The following is a 20,829-nucleotide window of genomic DNA, read 5'->3' as shown; positions in this document are numbered from 1 at the left end:
AGCAGAAACGTCAGAATGCGAAGGGCTCACTTGAACTCTGTTAGTACTTGAAAGAATGAACTTCCACAGAAATATCGATGTCTCTCTGCACCTCTGCACATGCGCACACATGCTGCACCGCTGGATTCCTGCCTTCCGAGATCGGAGTCTGAGGGGTACCAGGCCTTGCTTTACGAGGGTCGTGGGTAACGAGTCCCAGCTGCTTACAGGTTGTAAAAATTCAAGAAGACCGCGTGGGAAAAGGCCCTGGAGAGCCCAGATTGCCTCTCAGTTTACTTAGCCATATGATCTTGGGCAAATTCATTCAGCTGCAGAATAGTAATAAAAACATGAGAATCAGATGAAATAGTATAGATGACACCATCACCCTCAAAGTAAGGAGTGGATGCAATGGTGAACGAGGTCATAAATCAGTGCTGACAGAGCCTAGAAGGAGATGCCAAGTGAATGTAGCAGCAGGCTGGGCGAAGGCCAGAGAGAGAACCCACACGCCCCACCCAGAGAGGGCACCAGCCACTTAATTTATCTCCCGATGTTTACATAATAGCAACTAATTCAGATCATCGGGTAAACCCCAAAGCGGTGGATTCAGTTCGGCCGCCAGTTTGCAAAGACTGGCGACGTGCGAGGTGTCATGCTCAAGCCCCGCTCTGCCACTCGCTACCTGTGTGTGTTTAAACAAGGTCCACGCCTTCTCAAAAGTCCACTTTCTTCATCAAAAAAAAAGTAGTAAATAAAGGTCAGGCCAAGAGCAGTGGCGGACATTAACTGGAATCAAGTGCACCGGGCTCCCCAATCAGGAGGCTGGAGCAAGAGAGGGCACCCTGCCTCCCGCCCCTCCTGCGCTGGGCCGGCCATTAACCCTTCAGCTTCCGGTCTGTAAGGAGGTATGCTGGGTGGGGGGTTGGCACAACAGCTTTCACCAAAGCCCTTGACACAGTTCCCAGTCCCCCACAATGTTCAACAAGTGACGACAGTGACTCAGCTAAGCTTCTCTTGTGCCTGCTCCTCGCCATCCAAAACAGTTTTCATGCCACTTGAAACTGTGCTCTGGGTTAGGGGGGTGAAATATAAGAAAGATGCAGGTCCTGACTGCCAGAGGACATGCAGCATTTAAGGGACTCGTCACAGGACAGGGCAATGTGGTTAGATATGCCTCGTCTCACAGCCTGGGGAGCCCTGCCATGCCCGGATCTGGCCTCACCCACTGAGGATCTGGCAGGTAACAGCAATGGCCCAACTCACTGAAAAGGCCTTCAGGGGCCCCCGCATGGACGGTCAGCCATCCTCTGCATAGCCAGGGCTTTGAGGACAAGACAGGTGACCAGGCATTTGAGAATGGGGTTCTACTGCCAAGCATAATCCATCAGTCGATTAAAAACCATGCCGTCAATCCTTGCTATCCATGGTAGTTCAGTTCTACGTAAAGTCATTCCAAAGACTGACTTAGCAAATACTGAACCATATTTCCTAGGAAAATACAGGATTAGGGTTCTATAAGCCTCTGGTGACAGCATTTTCAACAATTGATCAATATATAACCTCGATTTACATGCATTTCTGTCAAAAGCCACTTTATTTAATGCATATTGTTGACTCATTAACATTGAACTCAGGGCCAACATCACTACAACTGATGCCTGAATGAAGCTTATCTAACGCGCATATTTTCTCCATAAGGCACATCACAGCCTTCTTGATCTTAGGAACGTTAAACAGCACTTCTATGCTTGAGGGGCATTTTAAAGAGCAAAATCACTAACAAAAAATGAAAAAATGCAAAACACGTGGCACTAAACAGACTGTGAAAAGGCTACTTGGGGGTTATATTGTGCGAGCTGAAAGGCAAACATCACCTTGTTTGACCTCAGCTGGGATTGTGCATGTCGTCAGCAACTCAGATTTTTCGCGGTTCTGTGTATAACCACAAATGCCTGGGAAAGCACCATGAGGATTGATTTGGGGGTTGAAAATAAATTTTAGAAAGGGGGTGAATTTTCAAATATAGAATCTGCAAATAACGAGTATTGACTGTATGTAAAAGTCATTCGTACACTTACATATCAGATATAACGTTTGCACTTAAACTCAGCCTGGCAGGGCTCCAGTCAATTTATATCAGCTCTATTTATATCTAAAAATTACAAGTATTAACTAGCCCAGAGGACATCATGCTTGTCAAAGAAAATAAAATGTTCCATTGTAGAGTTGGGTTTTTTTCCTCAAAAGGACACAGATCCCAAGGAGATGTCTTTCCAAGATCAGTCTCTTGCATATTCGGGCATTAAATTGATAGAAATCTTCTTCTGATTAAAGCAGACTCTCTTTCTGGAACTTGCACTAATTGGTTCTAGTCCTGTCTTTGGGAACTACACAGAGCAGTCAGTTCTCCTTCCATATGGTGGTCTCTTGAATGTTTAAAGACACTTCCCGTCCCCTCTTCCGAGATCACAATGACTCACATTTGACATCCCTGTCCCTCATAATTTCACCATCTTTGTCACTTTCTTGTAACATTGTTCTAGGCTGTCAGAAATTAACTGCCATCTTTTCCTTAGGTTCCAGAATTAAAAGAGTAGCTTTAAATTCAGTTAATTTATACAACTTTACCAGAGAGTAATTTGGCAATGTTCATGAAATTCTTTCAAATAAGCATATCTTTCTATGTCTTAAAATTTATTCTAGGAAAATAATCATGGACATGTGCTAAAATTTAGTTATGAGGATGTTCATTACAGGATTCTTTATTATTCCAACACATGGAAGCGATCGAAATACTCTAGAATGATATTAAAGAAATTGCGGCACATCCACAGAGCCATTAAATGCTATGCAGCCATTCAAAGAACGAAGTGCACAAATCCACATTGACGTACGTTGGTCTTTATACAATTGTAATAGAAAAGACGATAAAAGGGTAGGAACAATCTGATTTCATTTTTATTAAAACATCCATCTACAGTAAAGAACGACATTCCCAAGAGGTTAGCAAAAGCTCTGGAAAGATGGTTCTGCTTCAAGCGTTCCTCTGCTTTTTTATCTATTTTTTCTACAATAAGCCATTATTACATCAGTGATAGGAAAAAACAATTCTGTTTAATACTTTAAAGGTGTTAAAATTAAAACAACTCTTTGGTAGTTGCCTGTTGCTTTCAAGAAAGAGTTCACACGCCCTGGCTTGGGGCACAAAATGTTTCATGGTCTTATCTCTTAGTTTTCATCTCTATGAGCCCTCGCAAGCACTTTCCACTTTGGCCATAGAGATTCACGGAAAATTCGCCAGATTTATGTCACCACTTTCCCCCTTCTGCTTGAGATGCCCTCTCAATTTAGAAACTGGTTCAGGGAGATTGTCCAAAATTACACAGCTAATGAAATGGCAAACCCAGTATGGGCTGTCTGTCCCTTAAACCCATGTCGTCTCCCCAGGATCAGAATGACAAACCTGGACTGTCACCGTAATATCTCTGTGCCATATTTCATCTCAGCCCAGGCAAGTTAATCGCTCATGACATTATCTGGGGGAGAACAAAACTCTGAAATACATTTCTTCTCATGGTCATACACGCAGAGGGTCAAAATGATTTCAGAAATGTGTTTTTCCCTTTTGAGAGGAATAATCCAGGATGTTTGGAACAATATTTTAGCCAGACTTTAAAGCCCAGTTTGCAAACATATGCCCTGTGTAGTCAGATTTCACTAATATGATCTATTTTGACTTCTTTGTCTCTTTCGTTATAAAAATTTAATATTGAATTTTAAAACCCAAATGGCATAAATCAATTCCAGATGTCTTCCCAAATCCCTAAATCTCTCATTAGAATAAAGAGAGACATCGCTATCTACGAGTAGATGGTTACATTTTAATTTACTGAGAAACCAGAAGGATCTCTGGGCAGTTTTTTGGCCTTTTTTCCGTGAAGAAAACACATGAACTCTTTTAAGTTTCTTAAGGAGCTGAGTCCCCAGGATTCATGCACCAGCTGCCTGCCACATGTTCTGCTTTATTTATCCCCTCAAAGGGTAGCATAGCATCATCGTGAATGCAGGGGCCAGGCTGCCTCGGTTCCAATCCAACTGGATGACTTTGGACAAGTCACTTAACCTCTCTATTTCTGTTTTCTCATCTATAAAATGGGGATAATCATAGTACCTGCTTAGGGTTGATGCAGGGATGAATGAGTTAATAATTTGAAGTGTTTAGCATAGTGCCAGCCACAGGGCAAGATGTTTGCACTCATATTACCTGAGAAGTACCTGCAGGAAGAGCTAACGTAAGAGGTCTCTCGATGGCTAGGAATTCTTTCCCCATTTCTCCCTCCAGATAAACAGAGCTAAGTCTTCTTAACCTTGCATTAAGAAGACTCTCACCCTTCTGAGAGTGACTAATAAGCTAACTTCAGACCCCAGATCCCTCTCCGAAACTTGGCCCAGCCCCAGACTTCCCCTCCAGGAGTCAGCACTCCCGATCCACGTGCGTGAGCCATGCCATCCGCCCAGGTTTACCCCACTTACAGAAATGTGGAAGCTCTGTCCTCAGAGGATTTGTGGATGGAGCTCCATGTCTCCAATTAATTAAAGGAGAGCAGATATGTAAAACACCAAAGTGTTATAATAAGTACTCAAAACATGACAGTTTACTTCCTTCTGTCCCCCACCCCTATTAATGATAAGTACCTAAGTTTGCAAGAAACACTAAATTATAATCATGAAAGGCCTTCGTTGCTAACCCTCAACAGAGAATTTCAGTCTATATATCCTTTAGCATCTCAGTTTCACATTTCTAGACCCTGCATCCATGCCAGATGACAGCTACACAAACGTGGCACTATTTCACACTTGATGTATAGCAATAAAAGCTTGTGTAATGTTTTTATATATACAGATCCCTTTTACAGACATCATCTTACTTACTCTTCATATCGACCTGTAAATAGTTATTATTATCGTTGTTGTTGCTGCTGTTATTATCATCATAATTGTGCGGTGTGGAAAATTAAAAGCCTAAACAAATAAAAATACTTACCCAAGATTATACAGCTGATAAGTGACTCAGTGGGGCTTTGAACCTGGATTCTCTGCCTTAAAATTACATATTTTTTTTTCTACCCAATTTCACTGCTAAATCTATAGGGTTAAAGAGCGTAAAATATGAAGCCTCGTTAATTCTTTGCTGGCATCACTTCCACTGGATGTTTATATTTGGGGCTTTGATTTTTCTGTTTTCTCTGGTGTCACATGGTTGTTAAGATGGAGCCCAGCACAGTCATGCAGCCGGCTTGGAGCTGTGTCTGTAGGCTATACAGATTGTATGTTGGAGAATTGTTTTTTGTTTGTTTGTTTGTTTGTTTAAAAAAAAGACATGTTTAATTGCTATTTTCTTTCAAGCAGAATTTTGTTATACCATAGCCAAATAATGCCTCATCTAGTAAGAAAAATGAACTATTTTAGAAAGTTTGTTCAGAAAGAAGCCAACTCTTTTGCAACAATGAAGTATTATGTACAAATCTGAGTCTTCCTTATTGTAACGAGGATGGAAATATGAAGTAGAGCTGTGTCAGTTAGGGAATGTCAGTTTGGCTTCGCATAACACAAACACAGCTTTAGGGACCTGGCCAAATCAGGGTGTGTGTTTTTCATCTCCAAAGAGATTAGCTTGGAGATATACAGTCAAGGGCTGGTGGGATGACTTCATCAACATCACCTGAGACCCAGGTGCCTTCTGTCTCCCTGCTCTTCTGTTGTGGTGTGTGGCTGTCCTTATCGTGATCACAAGACACCTACTCTACATTAACATCAGGACTGCATTCTGGGTAAATGGCAAAACACGAAGAACAAATCTAAGCTGGCGACGCCAGCTGTCTTTCCCCTCTTCCATCAACTTATATGTCATCGTTCAGAATGGATGGGTCGCAGGGCCTTCCCTGGCCATGGGGTGTATGGGAAGGTGGGTATTTACCTGGTCACGTCGCCTCCCCAAACAAGTGGGGCCTCTGTGAGTAAGGAAGAAGGGCGAAATGGACATTGGGGAGCAACGAGAAGAGTTTGCCAGGAGAATGACCATTCAATGAGGGCCTGAAACGTGTTCGGCACAAACTAAGACTGTGAAAGAAATAACACTCCCCTTGCATTAGACATGAAGAAAATGAAATCCAGAGAGATGTGAAGTATGAAATGTGCTTTTCTCACAAGATCGTTATGTAGGTGGCTCTCTTGTGGCAATGCCAGGCACAGAGCAGACCCCTCAAAATGGTTTCAAATGTTTCCCGTCTCTGTCCTCTCTCTCAAATAAAATTAAAGATGCAACACCAGCTTGCATTTAGAATGTCTTTATAGTCAGTTGGTCTAATTAATCTTGTTATGGTCTAATTGCAGCTACTGCTCTGGTCAATATGTCCACACCCCCAACCTGTGGCAAACAGCACAGTGTTGCTGACTTTATTAGGCCCTGTTGAGTCTTTTCTGCTTGACATGTTCTCTTGTTCTGATTGACTCTTCAGAGCTATAATGATATTGATTTTACTTATAACTTCATCAGCTAAGACATAAACAGTTTTTGGTTTGGTGTTTTATCAGCTTTTCATAATGTTTAGCACTCAGTAGGAGCTCAGTGATATCTGTTGAATGAATGAATCCAGCTACGTGATCTTGGACAAATTTCATAACCTGCCCTAAGTGAGAAAAAAAAAACGAAATGTTTGTTATTAAAGCCACCGAGATTTGGGAGTTGTTTATTATTACGGAGTAGTCTTATAGCTACAATAGCTAATAACTACGGCCTGCTACCATGTTGTGGGGGAGGGAAATTCATAGAAAACACATGCTTAGCAGATAAAAACAAAGGCACTTTACTATAGAAAAGCATCCACGCTATAACAAGACACGTTGTTTCTCTAACATTCATTAAAATTGACAACCTTCAATTTTAATAACTTCACTAGACACTAAAAAAATGACACGCAAACTTCCCCAAATCATGCCTTAAGGTTTTTAGAGCTTATATAAGACATCACCGTGAAAAATAAATGTCTTCTGGGCAAGCATCATTCTATTGTATCTGTGGGATAGCAGTGATAACAGAACATGCCCCAAATGCTTATCTCACTGGCACGGCTGCATTATAAATGTGTTAGGTTTGAGTAATGGGAAACAAACAATCTGTACCGAATATAGAATGAGTAAAAAAATCTCTTCTTTGTGAGGCAAAAAATTGCATCTCTTGATTGTCAGTGAAAACCAAAGCTGGAGAAAATTTGGAAATCTGACATGATCACCTGGAGCTTTATCCCTACCAAAATGTAAATACTCAGCAGAGTCGAGGGAGGTTTTCCATCTTCTTGACATATTCATGCATCTGATTTCTTTTCATGAAACATCCAGTGAAACAGGAAGTTTGGAAGCAACGAGCAGGTGTTTGGCACCGCATATAAGTTCATACGTAGGGCACGAGTCACAGTCTCGTGTCTTTTCAAGGCATTGCTCAGGCAGCAAAAGATAGCTCTCGGGAGAGTTCTTTTTTGTGTGCCTTCGAATCAAACAGGCCTGGATTTGATTCCCAGGCCTGCTATCTCGTACATGTGCAATGTTAAGCATACTACTTATGACCACCAGATTTTCTCCTCATCTATGAAATGGAAGTAATGCTTAAGTTGAACAAAGTGAAATTGGCATATTTGAAATCAAAAGAAATCTAATATTGGTGATTTTATATGGTTCCATCTATATTTGTTTCATAGGAATGAGTCCAGAAAGGAGACTAAGTCCATGCGTGTCTACTGGTCACAAATCTTATGTTGCACATGACAGACACCCAAGTCAAGATAGCTTAAAAAAAGGGAATGCATCAGTCAAGAAACAGTGTTGCTGTCATGCATGATGCATGGTGATGTTAGGGGCTCATGTAATTATCTCTCTCTCTCTCTCTCTCTCTCTCTGTCCTGGCCCATTTCCTTCTGTGTCTGTTGACTTCATCATACATGACAGACAGGATGACCAACAACAGTCTTCACTAGAAGCAAAATAGACTTTTCTCTCCCAGAGGCTGTCTTTCTTGGGTTATCTGCTCACCCCTCAACTCATCACCGTTCGCAGATGTGTCAGATGGTCTACTATGCTCAGCCCAGCCTGGCTGACTTTCTCACCTCAGGGCAGGTGGCGAGAGTGAAGGGCACTATACATGATAGACCAATTAGAACCACATGAGATAGGGAAGGAGTTAGCCAAAGAATATGGAGGTGCTCGGCAGGCAGAAAAGAAAGACGTCCACCACAGGTGTCCAGCACTAAACACAGATCCTGGTGCACGGAAGGCGTGTGCTAAAATCAGCTAATTTCTTAAACAATACTCAAAAGACAAAAGAAGTCAGATTTACTCTTTCATCCAAAGGTAAGATAACCACCTTTTCTCAATCTGCTCATTACTTTCTTAGTGTTAGCACTGTAAGTTCCACATTCTGGAAAACTCCTAAGTCCCAAGCAAACCATCTTGGTTTGTCTAAAACCTCCCAGTTTTAAAACTGAAAGTCCCACATCTGGAGAATGCCCTCAATCCCATACAAACCAGAATAGCTGGTCACCCTTCCCAAAGATCACACTTATGAGCATAAATCTTAGCTGCTGTTGAGGTCTGATTAAGTCATTTTATTAGTTGCCGCATCAACAGAAGAATGATTGCTATGATACATTCAAAACCAGAGAGAGTCCCATGGAAAAATGCGTGGACCATGCCCGTTTCATTTGAGGTTATAGGATCTGCCCCTTTGCTTCACTTCCCCCTCTGCTTTCTTTGTTTTTAATTCACTGTGTTTTCCTCCATTTTTCTCCCTCTACCCTTTCTTTCTTCTCCCTTCCTTCCTTCCTTCCTCCCTTCCTCCCTTCCTCCCTCCTTCCTTCCTTCCTTCTTTTCCTTTTTCCTTCCTTCCTTCTTCCTTCTCCCTCCCTTCCTCCCTCCCTCCCTTCCTTCCTTCTTTCCTTTCTTTCTTCCTTCCTACTCTCTATTATATTTTCTTTTCTATGTTTTTTTCCTTTGGCAACATATTTTCCTTTCAAATACCATGTGACTTAAATTTTGTCTGTGATCTTCAAAGGAGCTGTGGTGTGTCGTGTGACTAAAGTAAGCTGGCTTCAGTAAATATAGTTTTCTTGGATAATCCAGCAAGTAAGTGGAAAGTTCACTATGGGTTAAAATAAGAAGTATATATTCAAGTACGTGGTGTTACTAAGATAACGTGGTTACGGTGCTGAGAATAAAGAACAAAAAAATGGAGGGGGTACAAAAAAGATGGTGATTGTAAAATGAGGACTCTGGAGATTGCAACGGCTTGAGATTGAGATCTTTCAAGGGATATTTTGGTTTGATCGTTTACATAGAGGTTGTATCAACTAACATTGAATATTTCTGAGATTTGGAAATCATTTCTTCTTTCAAATCAACATCATCATTAATGAAGCAATGTAAACCAGGAAATCCTTTTTGGTTATAAACTATGCTTTGAAGCCAGGCCTGCATTTGAGCGTTTTTGATAAAAATCTTAAAATAAAAACTCAAAAAAAAACAAAAGCAATTTCTAGTCTTCAAGAGAGTGCTCTTCTTGGAGAAAGCAGAGTCTTATGAATTATACCTTTGAGAGTGATACGAATTTTGTTGCCGTTATTAAAGTGCTAGAGTGCTAGAGAATTAACCCCACTTTGGAGGCAAACCTAAATGCACCCTCTTGACAACGTTTCAGTCTACAAGTCAAGGTTATGTACCTGGGACTTCCACTACATTTGGGTTTTCCAAATATCAGCATTCACATCACTTTCGCTTTTTTTTTATTATTTTTTTGGTCATTACACACATCACTGGTTCTATTTATTTAACTAACATTTTTCTACAAATTTACTTTTTTTTAACAGATAGACTAAGTCGATGCAGCCAATGCAGTTCACTAGGGCTCATGCATAGCAGTGTCCAGAGGGCCCAGGCTGACTCTCAGACCCTAATGTTTTTTTAAACCTTTATAGTAAGAAATATATTGTCATCCACAAAAAAAAGCAGGATACTGTGGTGGCATTGAGGAAAGGCTTAGAGTTTTGCCACCTGGTTGTAGCTACTTCTTATCTTGGTTCTACCTTTTGGTAGCCTTGAGATTTTGGACAAGTGACTTCAATTTTCTACCCATATGGTTGTGAGGATTAAACCTAGAAAAAATCGATGAGCAGTGCTACTTCAGTGAGCAAAAAAAACCCTCAGGGGGCTTACAAAGCAGTGAGGAAGACAAATACTGTACAAATTAGCTTAGAAATATATAACTACTCTGAGAACTGCTGTGGCTATGAAAAACCATTTGTGAAATTTTATAAAGGAAAAAATTTACAAAGAGGAAGCACGGAAAGGTAGAAGGAAGAATAAGAAAGAACTGGGGCAGGTGAGGGGCAGGTCGAAGAAAGATTTCCTGCGGAAAGAACACTTGAGTTGAGTTCTAACTGGTGAACAGAACTTATCAACAAAAAGGAGGCTGGGAGGACAATGGGAAGAAAACATTCTGGGCATAAGTTCCACACCTGTCAGACTCAACTCCCTGGGGCCTGAGAGAAACCACAGAGCTCCCTCTCCTCTTGCTCTCACAGAGCTTTCCTTCCTGCTAACTTCCAGGAAGAGTGAGCAGGACGGAAAAACAGAGGTTCGTGGCTCAGGATCTAGGAGAGAAGGAGGGGCGGAAGCAGACTGTGTCATGGAAAGAGCATGGTTCCGGTCATCACGGTTTACATGAGGACACTGCCATTTATTAGCTTTATGACCTTGGAATAGTCCCTACCAACCTGTCAGAGTTACTATGATTCAGTGAGAAAAGAAACAAATAGGATCATACACCCAGGAAGTGCTCAGTAAATGTGAAGTCCCTTTTCTCACTTTCTCCAGGTTCATAATAGACTAATCTGTGTCCCCCTACCCCCGCAAAAAAAAAAAAAAAAAAAATCATATATTGAAACCCTAACCCCCAATGTGACTATATCTGGAGATAAGATCTTTAGGAGGTAATCAGGTGAATGAAGTCATAAGGGTGGGGGCCCTAATCCAAAAACACTGTGGCCTTATAAGAAGAGGAAGAGAGATTTCTCCTTGTCTCTGTCACTTGACGACACAGCAAGAGGTGGCCATCTACAAACCAGGGAAGGGCTCTCACCGGAACCTTACCCTAATCTCACACTACCAGTGCCTGGAACTGAGAGAAAGATGAATTCCACTGTTTAAGCCACCAGCCTGTGATATTTTGTCATGGCGGCTCAAGCCGACTAAGACAAGGCTCATGAGAAAATTGCTCTTCTAGATGCTAGAGCGCAAATCCTAACTGCAGTGATATTTAAGAAATGAATTTATAAAAGGGCAAAGGAAGTGAATGGAATAATTAAATAGGAGCTGGACTTGGGGCTTGAGTATTTTCAAAAATGAGGCTGATCGCGATTCCTTGTGCGTTTGGTTGCGGCCGCTTCCGACATAAAGACAGCCCCGTCCGGGTCAACACTCTGCGGATGCTTTTCTATGTGGCTGAGCAAACGTTTTCTTTCTGTCTTCATCCCCACCGTTGCATGGGGAATTAACGGAAGGACACTTAAACGGAAAGACACTGGGAAAGAAAACCAGTAGTGGCCAACACGGGGGACAAGTGCCAAGAGATGAGATGACAAGTGAAGAAAAGTGAAATATGCTCCTTAAAAGGAGAAGAAAAAGGCCCAGAATCCCGAGCCTCGACACTCAGGGACATGAGCTGATGTCACGGATGGCACATCCCATCGACAGCGTTTTCTGTATGAAATGCCGTGCCGCATGCTGGAAAATGCCACTTTGCAATTTCAAAGCCTGCCAGTGTTGAGAAGCGCTGTCTCAATAAAGACCTCGCTGGAATGTCACCCCAGCAAAACAAGGAGGCGCAGCGGGCTGGGATTTCGTCCCCATGAGGAAACTGTGGTTTGGGATGTTTACGCAGGGCTCCTGCAGCTGGTAAGTGTTAGAGGCAGTGTTAAGCCTTGTTTTTTGATTCCAGAGCCAGTGTCTTCTCCACGGCAAATGTCAAAACACGCCTTTTCATCTGATCTAGACCTGGTTTTCCAAGGTCAAAGTTTTTTCCATGTCCTATCCCATTCCCGGATTGATAGTCTCCTTTTTCCCCAAAAGTCACTTGATGGTTTCTTGCAGCACAGGAAATAACATGAAATGCAATATGAGAATCAAAAGGAAAAGAGAAGCATGTAAAATGGAACGTATTGGGAAAAAAAATGCCTTCACATGACAGGATTGCTTTGGTCCTGGAGGAAGCTCCTTCACAGCGATCACTGTACTAGTTGACTAAGGAAGAGTAACTATTATTACGATCCCCATTTTGCTGCTGTGAGAACTGAAACATTAAGGACTTTGTCTAGACATGTGTCCTACAGGTTGAGAGTCAGATGTCAAGCCTCTGCAACTATCTCCACCTCCCCGTAGGGGACAGAAGTCTGGATTGACAGCCAGGAGGCGCTTTGGTCAGCATCCCTCCACTCAGACCTCGTGTGGTCTGGTCGAGGCGTGTAATCCTAGGTGTTTTGTCCTTTCACGGTAAGCTGAAGAGGCTGAGCTGCAGGGGCTCTAAGAATACTCTTGAAAGTGGCCGGTACGAAAGCAATCACAACATGCCTTGAAGACCAAAGGTCCCCCGACTTCCCCCTGCAAGAAAAATGAGAAGGCATTCAACTCGAATTTTACATTATTACAACGAATATTGTCCAGACCCTATGCGCTCTTTCCCAAATATGATTCTGGGAGTAAGCCAACAGATAGAAGAGGACATTTATTTTTGTTCGTGAGGTCACAAATACTTTTTTGGGACGCTATCAAACCAATAGGTCTGTGTGGGCCACAGCTGCATTTCATGTCGTGGGGGCTTGTCTGCTCCCTTTCTCCCTGCCACTGCTCGAAGCCTGGGAGAACTCCTTTGAAACAAATCAGGAAATTACTTATCAATCTGAAGCCCCAAAGAGTCATGAGCATGCCTCGCTGCCAAAGGGAACGGGATTTCGAGCGAAGGCTCCACAGCTGTTCAAGGACTCCAGCTGTTGGAAGGTCTAGCGAGCAACGTAAGTAAACAGCCTGCTGCCCTGATTGAAGTGAATTTCTTCAGGCTTTCTTTCTCCCAGAGATGAGTCTTTTGGCTCAGGTTAGTGTTGCTCTTTTTCTGTTCTTCTCTGAGGTTTGGGGGTGTTTACTGACTGGGGCTGACTCAATGAAACATCTCCTCTGGGGAGGCGTCTGCCGAGCAGAAGAGAGAAAGTGAAAGCCTTCAGAATCGGCTTTGCCTGGGAAGGGTTCGTTTTGAAAACAGCCCTTGACTTGGCAATTATGCTCCTTAATGGCTATAAATCTACATTCAAGAGAGTGTGGGGCTGACAGGGACACTAGCGGGAGTAAATAGAAGTGGCTCCGTAGCCTCACCCAGAAAAACAGAATTGTCATCAAGTCTGTGCCTCCATAATTCAAGTGTAAGGTGTTTTCTTCCTTTTGATACACTGCAGAATTTTAATAGAGGAGAAGGGAACTTTAAAACTCGTACTATCCTATGGAGATTTCCGTGTAATAGTACGAATCTTGTGCTCAATTTATTTTTGGTTAAGGGTGCTGATTTAGTTACTGTTTATTTTATTAAACAAATGTGCTCACCACTCAGCACGGCTGTGGGGGTGATAATGAATTCATGGCAATGTAGGAATGTCAACACCTGGGCTGTAAAACTATGGGTTTATATTAATAGTAATTATATGAATGGATTACGTAATTTCATAAATAATGCACTGTACTAGGGAACGTTTCTTTCACAAGTATTTTAAATCAGACTGTGGCTAAGGACTGGAAAGTACATGTAGAAATATAGCTAATTTAAAGGAAATGATTTCGTTTCCATCAAGCTTTGTTCTGTGAGACACGAAATCTTCCCCAGGAACTCGTGTATCCTTTTTCCCAGGATCCCTCATCAAGAACCCTATGTCTTCAGGGAACTCGGTCCCAAGGTCCCACCTTCTGCCCATCATCTGTGTCTTTCCCGACGTGTCCTGGTTCTTGATTTGAATAAGAAAGTCTCGCCTCCTTGGCCTCGGTTGTGTTCTTCTGACTCCCTAGAAAGCTCCCAAAGTGACGAGAATATGTGCCCTTCGTTCCAGTGGATATTTGACTTCCTTTCTACTCTTTGAATAATTCTGGTTCTCACTCCAATGTCCCATGAGGACAAGGCGGGTCTTGTTCCTGATACGTTTGTGACAGTCGGCCCACGTGCAAGGCGCTTCTAAGGGTCGGACGGCTCCTGGTGAGACAGAGGGTTTGTTTCTAGGAATTCATCCCAGGCTGTAGGCCTCCACTAAGCAACTCGTCTCTGCTTTTAGTCTCAGGCGATCTCTAACCTTTCGCTATTACTTAGCAAATATGTAGCACGTGCCTAACGTGCCGAATGCAATAAATAAAACGCAAACGCGAGACGATGCTCCCCTCCCAGTCTAAGTAATTTGTGGTTCGTGTGGCTCAGGCGGGTCTTCTTGTACGTGGGCCATAACCAGAGGAGTCTGGGCCCTGGCGCTGGGCACGTGGTGCCATGGATCATAAAATGGACAAACGTGTGTTTGCGACATCAGGTATTAGGAAACATTACTGAGCATTGGCCACGTGCTTGGTCCTCTACTTGCCGTGTCTCATGGGGTCTTCAGAGCAGGCAGCTCACTGTTAAGCAGAGGTGGCCTGCAACCAGAACACCTGGGGACGTGTCCCAGATGGGCCTCCGTGTGGGTCAGGATTGGTTACTTAGCTCTTCTGTCCCTCAGTTTCCTTACTACTATAGAAAGTCAATAACAGCAGGATTCGTGTGAAGCTTGAAAGTTAATGTAGGTAAAAGGTTGTTTTTGTCTCTCTCATATATGAGAAACTGAGGCTAGAGATAACCAGGTAACTTTCTCAGGGCCATGCAGGTGATTGCTAGCAGGGTGACATTTGGAAGTAAAAGATCTGGCTTTATCATCACAGAGAAAGCCCACATTTTCAACTATCGCCTCCTCCCCTTATGCTGTTGGGTTGTTTACACGCATCTCTTGACCTCATTCTCACAATGGCCTTCTGGGTAAATGTCATTGACCAGCGGCCATGAAGATTTCGCACAAGGAAACCGAAGATGTGATGTACCTCAGCAAAGTCACACACCTAGAAATTAGCAATGCTGGGAGCTGAGCACAGGTTCTCAAGACCCACGTTTGGCGTTCTCTTCACGAGCCCATGCTCTTGAAAGGGTCAGGTTCAGACTGCCTGCCACAGGGCAGAGGGAGCCAGCAAAGGCTAGTGATGCTCACTGTCAGTTAGGCCCTCTCTCTGGGCCGGGCACTGTGCTTCATTGATTAAAGTAGGTATCAAAGCGGAGGATTTGGATGTGCATCGAAGTTTGACAGTTGCTCTCCTTAGCCTGCTCTGCAATCTGGAAAAATTGGACTGCAGTATCCCAAATGACTGTCACCCGAAGAAGGTGAAAACTGTGTTAAGAACAAGAGATTGGGCATTTTCTCCCAAATGTTTGGATTACCCTGTGGGCAGCATCGACACAATTTCAGAGTCATTTACTGTCTTGTTTAAATCTCAGTGGTTTCCTCATCCTTCGGTACATGTCACTTTCTAAGCCCCGTGACCATCTGAACTTTCTGTCTTCATCGACCCGTTTGCATCAAGCTTCAAAGATCAGCAGATGGTAGATTTCCTTCCCTTTGAAGTCTTTTATTATAATAAGTACAATTCCGTAGAATTCCTCACTATGTTAGAATAACATGAGTGATATCTATAACATGAGAAATTTACTCAATAAACTTTACAGAGAGAAACCAGCAATGCAGAGTGTTTACTGTGCTGAATAAAATATAATCAGATCGATTTATCTGAAGACCTGCAACACAGATAGAGGCAGGCCAACGGGAGAATGCCAGAACACGTACTGGGAACTCTAGATGCCTTGGAAAGAGGTCACGGAGGATGTGGTGGAATAGGATCCATCGAACGTTGGGAATAATTTCTTTTGGTGTCAAATGTCAGGATTTGAACTGAAATATCCCTTGCTTTGAATTCTGGCTTCACCACTTTCTAACTGCAAGACTTCGAGTGCGTTGCTTACTTCTCAAGCGTATGTGACAGACACAGACAACTCAGCATTCAATCCGCAAATATTTATTGATCACCTACGATGTGCCAAGCATCATTCTAGAGATAGCAGTGAACAAGAGCCAAAGTCCATGCCTTCAGGCCTTTAGAGGGGCAGACAACAGAATCATAAACCAGAATGTAACTTTGGAGACTGATAAGTGCCTTGAACCAATAAAATATGGTAATGAGATAGAGTGACTGGCAGGTGTGGGGACGGGATACTTCTGTAGCTAAGGGGGTGAGGGACCACCTCACTGAGGAAGTAGTTTTAGCACAAACTTGAGTCATAAGAAAACCACAAAAGCCATGGTTAAGTCACTAACCATGTGTCCCTAGACAAGCCATTGAAAGTCTTTAGGCTTTAGTTTCATCACCTCAAAACTACAGAGCTGGAATAAATCTATGGGGCTTCTTCTACCCCCCAAACTGTCATTTTTTCTTTCCTTGGCTTAGCATCATATGCCATGAGTAATTGTATGAAAAGAAGGGGAAAAAAATCTCTGAACCAAACTATATTAAAGTTATATCATTCTTATATTCTATTTTCCGGATTTTTTCAAAATGTTCTCCCTCATCAAAGATAAATTAGTATGTCCTAAGCCAATGACGATTAATTAATAATTCTTTTTAAAAAAAAGCTCAAAACATCACAATTTCTAGGGATTACATTGGAGAAGACGAGAACCATTGCACGACAGATGTTTAGGGATGAGCTGTGCAGCTTCAAATGACTTCATGTGTGGCTTTGAGTCTGAAATTGTACATATGTTAGTGGAGCCAAGAGGCAAAGCTGCCAGAAGTCAGTCGATCCAACATTTTATTAGCCAGGAGTCATGTGTATGGCTTTAAAAAACAATCCATGGTCTGAAATGTTTCCTTTCTTAAAATGGTGCAGCAGATCTCTCTTGGGTCTGAGACAGCATATATCCAATGTGAAGGTCATAATGCAGATAACTTGTACCACGGGAATCTTTGCCTCTCAATCAGCCAAATATTTGTGGTCAGAATATTCTTGGCTGTAACAATCCAGATAATTGTCTTATTCCTCCATTTTGCCTTCATCGCCATAGTGTAAACCTCAATTACAGATGCACAACCTAAATCGAGAATTCTGCGTGCACTGCAACATAAAACATACAGGTCGATGTTTTCGATTTTCAGATACCGATTTTTTTTTTTTTTTTTTTTGCTTAATTTATAAAAACGAGATCTGTCCAAATCGCAAACATGTTGTTAAAAATTGTTTGGCAAACAAGGTCCAAAGCTGAGATCCAAGGACCGAAAAATCAGAGCAAAGAGGATGAGATTAAAATACTGGAGGTAATTAACCCATAGGAGAGAGAGTCAGGGGGCAATCTGATGCTGCTCCTTGGGGCTCTAGAGAGAATGGTGGTGAGCTGATGCCCAGTGGGGAGTGAACTGCTCTTGGGCACCTACTTTTATGGCAAATCATATTCCCAGCATTTTACAGACATTAGCTCTTCACTACAACCCCAGTGCAGTGTGGCCATTACTCTGTTTATTTCACAAATGGGCAGCTGAGGCTCGGTGCAGTTAAGTAACAATGAAGCTCTCTAGCTAAGAAGTGGCAGGACTGCCACGTGGACCCAGGACTGCCATACTCCACAACCCACTAATGTTCCACTCTACCACTCTGCCTTAGAAAGATAATGGGCCTTTCTCCCTTTTTCACATTCAATTCACAGTCTGCTTAAGTTAAAAAAGAAGAATCTACTGTAAGATTTTTAAATTAAGATGGCCTCCTGACGGAAGTGGCTGAGAAATTGTCTTCTTTGGAGGTCTATTAACACCAGAGAAGTTACTGCATGTGTCTAGTTATCCCATATGACTTCAGTTTGCTCTTTCCCCAAGGTGAAAAGATAGACAAAATGATTCCTCAAGTTCCTGTAGTTTTTCCAACCAAAGGCCAAGTCTACCTCCAGGCAAGGCAAAATGGTGGTGACGTGTCGAGTCCAGCCATCCTGCTCTCCCTCCCCAACTTCATGCTGAAATGATGTCCAGACTTTCTGGAGGAACCACAGTCACTCAGATCACAAGCTCGCTGGCCATTTTTTCCACAGCCAGGGTGGGGACCCAAGTCCGTTCCAGTTTGTGCCCAAACAGATGAACACCGTTCCAACGAATCTATTATCTAATTTGATGGCTGTGCTTCCAATGTTTCAGAACTACAAACTGGGACCAAAACAACATAAAAATGGAATGCTGTTAGGAAATAGAAATGTCTTTTAAAATTCTGGCTATCGTGTGTATCAGTTAGAATTGCATTTGTCTGTACCAGAAAGCCTAGTTCCTTCCACAGGTGAGGGGTTTCTTTATCTCACATAAGAAGAAGCCCAGCGGTAGGTGACCCAAAAATGGTGTAACTGTTCAAAGATGCCACCAAGAAACAAGGCTTATTCTATCTTCCTGCTTCATTAGCATGTCGCTTTCATCCTTCTGATGCCAAACAGCTGCTGTACCTCCAGGTGTTCAATTACTATTCCAGGCAGGAAGGCAAAAGGCTACTCCTTGTCAAACTTTGCCTTTTTACTTGGGAAGGGAAGCCTTTTTCTTGGACTTTCTGTGTGCACCTTATTGGCCAACCTGTGTCACGTGGCCACCCCTAGCTGCAAAGGAACCTGGAAGTTCGTATACTCTGCTTTCCAGTCTTTCGCACAGCGAAAGGCAGGGGAGACGTGGATTAAGATGGATTTCGAGTGAGTCAATCTACAGTACTTGTCCAAATAGGCCATAAATTTCTATCTAAAAGCAATAAATTTGGAATTTGGTACATACATAAGACGATTTTACATAAACATTTCTAGCTACATCTATTTTGATACTTAATTGTGGGTATAAAAATATTTTTAAAGCAAGTAATAAGGGGTAGGTAGAGACAGCATTCTACCTGCAGTACCACAGAATAATGGAAAGAAATGCATCTGGATGTCAGACCAAGGTCTGAATTCCAGCTCTATACCTCATTAGGTATGGGATGTCTCTAGAACTCCATTTCTTTATATTTAAAATAAAGGTAGATAAGTACCCACAGACTTTCTTTAGAATTAAATATCGTGTAAAGGGTCTGACACATAATAGGTATTCAAGAAATTCTAGTTCTTTTCTCTCTTGCTTTGCATCTTTTACTTAGTAAGTACATAAACCTTCATGAAACCCAACTCAGCCAGAGCTGACAGCTGAAGAATCAACTCTTTGATTTCAGAAAAAAAGAAAGAGAGAAATTAGAACAAATCCTCTGAATGGTGTGTAGCCTTCCTCTATTGGTGCACGCCAAGAAGCTTTCATTTTGGGATTCGGCACATTATCTTAGCAAACCAGACAAAAATGTCTAAGCGATTTTGTTTTCCAAACTGCATTGTATGCTTCAAAGTGCCATCTGCTTGTGACTTGTTACAAAACAGACTCAACAGAGCCATTTGGTGACATTTTATCAAGTGACTTCAGTGTTTGTTACCAAGGGATATAATTCCTAGAATTTGTGCAATTCGTTCTGTGTTGTTAAGCTGTGAAATAAAGCCTACACAGAGACTTCAGCTGTGTCAATGTGTTATCCTCATCTTAACCTGCGAAGCCAAATTTTAAATTGGGTTTCTTTCCATTTTAATTATCTCTCCACATCACTCTGACCTTTCCAGTCAAAGATGGATGTTGAAAGCTTACCACCTCATAGTCACCATTGCAGAATTTAAAAGAAGAAACAAAACAAACCAAAAAGAGTCCACAGATTTTCAGAGTCCAAATTTATCCATCAGCCAAAATCTCATTTCTGCACAATGGTAAGATGAAAAAAAACGATACAATATAATGCAAAGTCCCGAGTTTTTGTTCACATGTGAATTCTGTGACCTTTAGCAGGCTCTTAAACCTTGTCTCTATCCTTACCTGGAAAAAGAAATGAGCATATCTGTGCCCCCCGTCCCCTCCCCCCCACCGTCTCACCTTATTGATATGAAGATCACTGAGATAATGTACTAGATAAGCCATTCAAAATAATGCATGATATACTCAAGCCTACTTTGGTTTTTCCCATTGATTAGAGGATAGTTTGTACCACATCATAGCACATAATGAATCCCATAACCTTCTCAGATTTCCATCTGAATTCGCACTTTATTTGCACAGTCAAACTTTCTTGACAGGAAGCTAATGTTCTTCCTTCACTCTTTCTTCCATACCCTTAGTCTGAATTTAGCCGACTCTTCCTGGAGTCTCTCCAATTCTAGCTGTTCAGACTAAATATTCAGTTTTCTGCAGGCTGACCACCTTTTTCTAGCCTGAATGCAGCCACATTGATCTCACGGTCATTGAATATATATTTATTTATTGGGCGAAGAGTGATCCAAACACAAAAATTCCTGCCTTTCCAGAGATTGCATTTCAGCCCCCTGGCCTCACCAGTCTGGTCATGCTGAAAAGGATCCCCAAAAGTCAACGGTCCAATGTCATGCTCTCTCCTCTCACTGAGCTCTCCCAAGTGTTTCTATGAAGTACCTGCACGTGTTTGCAAATTTCTATGCAACAGTCACCATGTAAATCATGATCTGAATCACCATCCTCTATGCAAATCATGGACCTTAATGATGACCATCTTGAGAATGCTAACATATAAAGGACGTCATCCCTGTCTTCCCT

The 20,829-nt window shown here is 42.2% G+C and overlaps 1 protein-coding gene across 3 annotated transcripts in view; it reads left to right on the top strand.

The window, feature by feature from the left end:
- Window positions 1-20,829, top strand: part of C1QTNF7 (C1q and TNF related 7) — a 92,271-nt gene that overhangs the window by 15,591 nt on the left and 55,851 nt on the right. Inside the window, exon 1 of one of the 3 annotated variants that reach the window (XM_039838161.1) lies at window positions 12,892-13,094. The exons of 1 other annotated variant lie outside the window; for it this stretch is intronic. In XM_039838161.1, the coding sequence (XP_039694095.1) occupies window positions 13,001-13,094 (94 nt within the window). In that variant the 5' untranslated portion in view covers window positions 12,892-13,000. Of the gene's footprint in view, window positions 1-12,891; window positions 13,175-20,829 lie in introns of those variants that run through there. One more of the 3 variants, XM_039838164.1, reaches the window with a different exon arrangement.

Source organism: Pteropus medius, unplaced genomic scaffold (assembly GCF_902729225.1).
Source record: "Pteropus medius unplaced genomic scaffold, Ma_sr-lr_union100, whole genome shotgun sequence".
Lineage (NCBI taxonomy): Eukaryota > Metazoa > Chordata > Mammalia > Chiroptera > Pteropodidae > Pteropus > Pteropus medius.
This window is presented reverse-complemented; position numbering and strand designations above follow the sequence as displayed.